Here is a 7,279-nt window from a genome sequence, read left to right as displayed (position 1 = left end):
CAATATTACTTTGCTGTTAGGTGATAAGTACAGAATCCACACAAAAATCAAGTACCAAAAAAATTATTCTGAAAACAATAAATGAAAGCTCAATGACTTATGAGTATACTGAAATCGTCGTACTATCAAATCCTGAACATTAATTGCTTAGTAGGCTAAGCCTACAGACAGACAGACAGATAGATAGATATAAACAGTATACAAAGTAAATTATATTTTTTAATTCGATAAGTACATATGTGTGCATAACGTTTGCACTGCTTACATTACATTACATGCACTTAAATAGATACAGCCCTCTCAAAAGATATGCGTCATTGAATAAATAAATAAACCATTTGGCATTTGACAAAAAACAGAAGGCTTCACAAACATACATTCGTTTTAAATAAAATACAATACTACAACAAAATAATACTAAAATTATGACATATTTGGAGAGTTTTTAATATGTAGGCCTAGACAACACAAGAGAAACAGTTTACAGTCAATTGAGCAATGTAGGCTAGTCTAATAATATGTTGCTTGAGCTTTTCTGTCTTTTTGTTAAATCCACATGGGAATGTTGCAAACTGCCTCATGCAAACTTTCTGAAATATGTCCTCATCTGTTTTAAAGCTTACCACATTTTCTGAAATTCAGAGGGACGTGCACGTTATTCCTATGTTTCAAATGTGTGTGTTTTTGAACTCTTACAGGTTATAACACCAGCACTATAGACTGCTGTTAGATTCCCACAAAACCCAAGACACATTTCTAATATTCTGCTTCCTCCATTAGCGTCACCCATTAAGACTATTGTTATCCAATTATAGAGGTGTTAATGAACGATGCGCCTCTACATTGCTATGAAAAGCACTGAGACAGCGGGAGGATGTTCAGATGTGTGTTCGCCAATACACCATTTAAACGCGGCCTGGGATTATTGAGGATGTCAGACCGAAAAGCGAGGAAAAACGCCTGCAACGAAATAGACACCTCTTAATTTTTCAGGAAATTTTAACATTTATTCACAGGCCAAATAAATGAACAAAACAACTGTTTCTCATAGACTGCGTCTGTTTTCTAAAATCATTTAGTTAATCGCCCATTCTGTGAAGTTGCGAGAAATCGCAAACACGCGAAATGAGTTTAACAGACTGACCTAATACAAACAATAAATTATACGAATATAAATAAATAATAATCTAAATTATGTTTGTAATATATTTGTGCTATTTTTGTTTCCCCTTTGCACATTTTAATGTTGCATTTTGGGGGTCAGCTGTCTTCTTTTAGCGACTAATCCTGTCGACCCCCTGCCAATTGATCAATTACATCTCCATTCATTAGCCATTAGGAAATGCATTGACATTGTGATGTTCCTGTCTGCGCCTAACAACGAGATGTGTATTCACATACTTGAGTCGTGCATCGGTGGTCCTTTTTCACGGGTCATTTCAAGTCAGGGAAAGTTTGAAGATATTCCCACGTAGACTATAATAAAACAACTTCCAAGAAAATGTGCGCTTTACTACTTTTTACTCGCAACTGAAATATCTTCAAATTTCTTAAAAGATTCTGCTTGTATGCAGATTTTTATGTGACCATTATATTTCTTGTTTTTCGAATAATAAAACAATTGTTCGATTTCAAACAAATTTATCTATTTTTATTATTATTATTCATAGCTGTTCTGTAATACATCAAAAGATAAAGAAACAGATTTGTGAAAAGACCGCATTGGAAAATTAATCACTTGGCTTACTGCCGATGTGAAAGTGATAGCTGATGGGGTTTAACAACTTTTAAAAACCCTCAGATTACTGATGTGAGACCCCCACAGTGATGAGTTTAAACCCTGATGAGCTTATACCGCCCTGAACACATCAAAATAACAAAATCCACCATCAGATCATTCACTGATGAAAAAGCTATAAAATATAAAAAACAGCAATATTACCAATAGATCCGAATATCTATCTATCTATCTATCTATCTATCTATCTATCTATCTATCTATCTATCTATCTATCTATCTATCTATCTATCTATCTATCTATCTATCTTATTATAACTATTATTATTATCTATATCGTTGTCAATTAGTATAAGCGTCAATCATTCTGCATTGGGATCATCCTATTCACTTTCATGTCAGTTAGGCCTGAGGTTGTTTGTGATGACAATTGAGACGGACGCGTCCGTCGGCCAATATACAGAACACCAGGGGGCAAGAGAGACCGTTCAGGATCTCTTCCTGAGTCCCGGGACAATATTCAAATGGACTGGGGCGGTCCCTTACCTGTGTGCGTTTTAAAGCCTGGAGGTTAGACTTTCTGTACAGTACTTATCCACAGCGACCTGACACAGACACATCTCCACGGGCCACGTCCCCACGAGTGCTTCACTTTGGATTTTTTCAGGATTATTTTAAAATGTTTACAACAACAAATTGAGTGAACTGACGCTCAAAACATGAGACAACATCTATTTGAACTACGGGAGTGAAGAAAATACTTTTATTCAAGAGAAGAACCTTAACCTTTAGAACAATATAAAACTTTTTTTACTGTAGGTTTATGTGGATTTTGTGATTTTGGAATTACAAAGTTTGTCGTATTTCGGAAAATCTTTACACGGTTTAGTCTTCAGTTACTATCCCGTTTTCTCTGTATAACTTTATTTGGGGATGTTGAGCTCCGTGAAGATGGAATCTCATGAAATTCCTGAATGGAATGCTTTCTACAGCGAGGCCAGTGAGGTGAGTTTCAAAACATCTTTAACGTCTCTTATATATAAGATATATAGAATAAATAAAATAGGTACATAACAGATATGAAAGTAAATGAGATGAACCCACTTCACAATGATTTATGCTTATATAATAATCGACAACAATAAGAAAATAATGTAGATAGATAGATAGATAGATAGATGGATAGATAGATCGTGGAAAATGCGGTTAGTAATACGAACATATTTTCTGTACCTCATTTCTTAATTTTTCTTACGTTTTTCTTCTGTTAGAAAATTGTTTGAGCAAAATTTCCACCTCCAATAAGAAAAGTTACCAAACCCCATAATTCTTAAAAAAAGATTTTTGCTAAATAATTGGCTACTTAAATATTACACTCATACGATACTTTTAAATTATGTGTTAAAAAACGTCTCATTAATCATTAATGGAGTGTATAGTATTATAATAAAGAGTCTACATTTAGGCTAGTTTAAATTTCGTTTTCATTTCGACGAAAACAGTTTTTTAAAACACTTTCTTTGTGTCAAAAAGTCAAATAGGCCCCTCGTTTACCTTTTTTACATAAACACACATATTTTTTATAATTACTTATGCTGTATTTGACAATAAAATCAAACTATTGCTTTATTTTTACATCGCAAACTCCGAAACAAAATTGTTGCTTTTATTTATTTACTTAATTGTTTTTTATGTTTCCATTTATAGATCTTGTATTTGAACTAGACTACTAATTAAATTAATCTATACAAAAAATGTACAAACAAGTAAATCAAACAAACAAAATATGTAGACACGATTGCGCCTAAAAATAGCAATTCTGTTTTTCTATACCGTAAATTTTTTTTAGCAACGAATTTGTAAGTTATTGTAGTTTAGCATTTAATTTATATTTTTAAAAAACCCTAAGTGTGAAATGCTGTCAGATTGTATGTTTATACGGTTTTGTTTCATCATCGAAAAATAAATGTCGGATTTAAATGCAAACACTAATCTTCTCTGTCATTTATTTATTTGTTTTAGATGTATTCCACTCAGAGCGCCATGAACCAAATGAGCAGCTTGAACAGCTACATAAATCTAAACTCGGCCTGTTCCACCTCCAGTATGAATATGGGTTACCCCAGTGCAGCCCTCAACAGCAGCCCATTGACAAGCATGGGTGGAGGCCCCAACCACATGAGCCTGTCCCCGGTCGGCTCCTCTTTGAACCCCGGTTCTCTGACCCAGCTTGGTTCTTCTGCCTCCTCTCTGGGTCCCATCTCCCATTACCAGAGCATGGGTCAGCCTATGTCCCAGATCAGTTACCCCTCTCCCACCTCCCTAAACCGGACTAAGGAGGTGCCGAAGCCCTACCGTCGTTCTCTGACCCACGCCAAGCCACCTTACTCCTACATATCCCTCATCACCATGGCCATTCAGCAGTCCAACAGTAAGATGCTAACGCTGAACGAAATCTACCAGTGGATCATGGATCTGTTCCCATACTACCGCGAGAACCAACAGCGCTGGCAGAACTCGATCCGCCACTCTCTGTCCTTCAACGACTGCTTCGTCAAAGTGGCACGCTCGCCCGACAAGCCTGGCAAAGGCTCCTACTGGGCACTGCATCCTAATTCAGGCAACATGTTTGAGAACGGCTGCTACTTGCGTCGCCAGAAGCGCTTCAAGATCGAAGAGAAAGCGGGAAAAAAGAGCACGACGAAGTCTCAGGAAGGCGGCAGTGCCAAGGGTGGGCACGGAGGTGAGGGAATGCAAGAGGAACACAGCCCCGCCATGGGCTCAGAGGGTGCAGACTCTGCCCATTCAGACAGCTCTCATACTGGATCAACATCAGAGGAGCAACAGAGGAATATGGTACAGCTGGATTGTCCATCTCAGGCACCCGGGCTTTCGCACAGCTCCCCAGTGCCAATTCCATCCTCTGTTTCCTCATCCATGCCTCCCTCCAGCTCTCACCTGCACTCTCAGGTCATGAGCGGCAGCCCCCACCTGCTAGGCAGCCCAATGCAGCACCTGGATCTGCAGAACGACCAGCTGAAGTCCATGGACCCCCACTACAATTTCAACCACCCGTTCTCTATCACCAACCTCATGTCCAATGAGCAGAAGATGGACCTCAAGTCGTACCAGGACCAGGTGATGGCTTACAACAGCTACACGACATCTTCTCCCGTGGCCGCCAAACAGATATATGAGAGCGCAGGGCCATCTGCCATTGACTCTGGTGCTTACTACCAGACCCTCTACAGCAGGTCTGTCCTCAATGCATCATAATTTGTCTACCAAGCAACCGTAACCTTTAAAACTCTATAGACTCTGAAGGGCTGTCTGTTTAGACGGCGTACATTTTCACGAGCTTTTTCGCAAGAGGTGCAGAGAGAAAAGCAACGCACCCTTTCCAAGTTTTTCAGAAACTTAATTTGCTTAGCTCTCATATATTCAGGATCTAAACTTTCAGTTTGGATGTGACACAGAAGATGTATACAAATGATGTGACGTGTGTATATATACTGTTTGCAAATGTTTGGGGGAGCAGGAGTCAGGCATTTATTTATGAAGGGAAGAATTTAATATATCTTATGATTTTGTGTTGTGAAGTTACATAAAACAGTGTGATTATAATAGGACATAAGCATGATTGTGGCATTTTTCAGGTTACTGCTGTGAGCAGGTGTTACTGTGTTACAGGAAAACTACCATGTCTTGTGTTACAGCAATACGCATTTTCAGTTTAAGTGCACTACATACAGTGCACACTGTTTTCCTAAGGAGAGTTGTATACTTGTGCTTGTTCCTTAGAGAAGATGAAGAAATTCCTTTTTACAATTTACAACATAAATGAAGTCTTTTTTTGTATATTCTTTGACAATTTTTGTTAAGTAAAAATAAGTTGGACCAAAACAGATGAAACTGTGGTAAACCCAATTATTTTTTTTCCAGCAATTTTGTAACTTTCAGTTTGCGTAAATTATTCTAGCAAGTTTGCAAAGCTCGTGTCTTTGCTGTTACTAAGATCAGCAGATAGTGTACTAAGGGCTATTTCCATACAATACATTGCACTAATGAACCCTCAGTTCAACATTGCTGGGGAGGGGTGAGATCATTTTGTAACAACAATGCATTGTAACTCAGACAATTTGCAAACCCTAATGAAATTCCACGATGTGTCAATGTAAGGTATTTTTATAGACATGTACCTCCTTCAAAGTTAAAAACAGTTTAAATAAAAAAAGTCAAGCCATAATGTCATAAATACATTTCTTGCAAACTGATATGAATTTTGTAAGGAAGCAGGTCAGAATTTATGTTCTTGTACTGTTTGGTTTTTGAAGACTATGTTTATTTAAACCCAGCTTTTTGACGGCTGGGCTTAGAAGTTAAGTGTCTTAATATTAATATATATATATATATATTGCTATATGTGGTTGATTGTTTCATGGTATGTTCTTAATGTTATGTCCTTTTCTTATTAAAAAAAAAAATGCCCGAACTCTTGCTTTTGAGTATATTTTACTAAATCTACACTGTAAACAATTTCTGTAGAAATTGAAGTATTGCTGGGTATTACTGGCAACTAGCTGCCAGTAACTTACTGTGAATTTTACATTTATGTTATTTAAAGGCAACAGTTTGTTCAAAGTTAAATAAACACAAAACATTTTTATCCTTTTATTTTTAACACTTTATCTTCTACAGTAAGTTACTGGCAACCAGCTGCATAATTACAGCACATTTTTTACAGTGTATTTCTGTGAAAATATAATTATGCAGCTGGTTAGCAGTAACTTACTGTAGAAGATAAAGAATGAAAATGTTCATGTTCATTTAACTTTGAACAAACTTTTGCCAGTAAATAACATAAATGTAAAATCTACAGTAAGTTACTGTCAGCTAGTTGCCAGTAATACCCAGTAATACTGTAATTTCTACAGAAATATTTAAAATGAAGTACATTTGATAAAAAATTCATGCATGATTGAATTTGAACTCATAAATAACTAAAACTTTCCTACAAAGATACAATCAGTATAGATTCCTAGAACAGATTATAAAACACAGTGTAGTGGAACAGAAGTTGGATAATAGCAAACTCTAGACATCACTTTGCTTGTTTCCATACTTTGAGACTACTTTAAAATGTACTTATATGTATGCTTTTCTAAATAAAATAAAAAAGCCTTGTTTTATATAGTCTGTAAAAAACATAAAAAATGGCATGGGCTATATAACAACCACCTTGCAGACATGTTCCATCTGTCAGGATAATAACCCTGTCATCGTTTATAGACCCATAAGCATCCGGCTGTAATGAATAACTACACCATTTATCCGTCAGGACACCAAATAAGCTTTGTGATAACTGTCGTTTAAAATATATTTTATTGTGTTTATGTTTTTTCCATTTCGATCGAGATTTCTCAACGTCTTTCCATGCTGATTAATGGCCGACTGAGGCCATGTTTAAGATCTTTTTCCTTTATCACAGAGGTCTGTGAAACCATTCTCACCGGTCACGTTGCACTGCTGAACTTTTTCAAA

The 7,279-nt window shown here is 36.6% G+C and overlaps 1 protein-coding gene across 1 annotated transcript; it reads left to right on the top strand.

Annotated features, from left to right (window-relative positions):
* Positions 1-2,313: 2,313 nt before the first annotated feature.
* On the top strand, positions 2,314-6,251 carry foxa3 (forkhead box A3). Its single transcript, XM_055174653.2, has 2 exons — positions 2,314-2,743; positions 3,761-6,251. The coding sequence occupies exons 1-2, from the start codon at positions 2,672-2,674 to the stop codon at positions 5,012-5,014; spliced, it is 1,326 nt and encodes a 441-aa protein (XP_055030628.1). The 5' UTR covers positions 2,314-2,671; the 3' UTR covers positions 5,015-6,251.
* The last annotated feature ends 1,028 nt before the right edge of the window (positions 6,252-7,279 follow it).

The sequence above is a fragment of the Misgurnus anguillicaudatus genome, chromosome 15 (assembly GCF_027580225.2).
Source record: "Misgurnus anguillicaudatus chromosome 15, ASM2758022v2, whole genome shotgun sequence".
NCBI lineage: Eukaryota > Metazoa > Chordata > Actinopteri > Cypriniformes > Cobitidae > Misgurnus > Misgurnus anguillicaudatus.
Note: the sequence above shows the minus strand (reverse complement) of the source record. Positions and strands in the feature narration are given on the sequence as shown.

Excerpts from the sequence above, each read along its gene's own strand:
- foxa3 (XM_055174653.2), top strand. The coding sequence starts at position 2,672 with ATGTTGAGCTCCGTGAAGATGGAATCTCATGAAATTCCTGAATGGAAT. Across the intron at positions 2,744-3,760 it reads TCTACAGCGAGGCCAGTGAG|ATGTATTCCACTCAGAGCGC; the intron begins GTGAGTTTCAAA and ends TATTTGTTTTAG.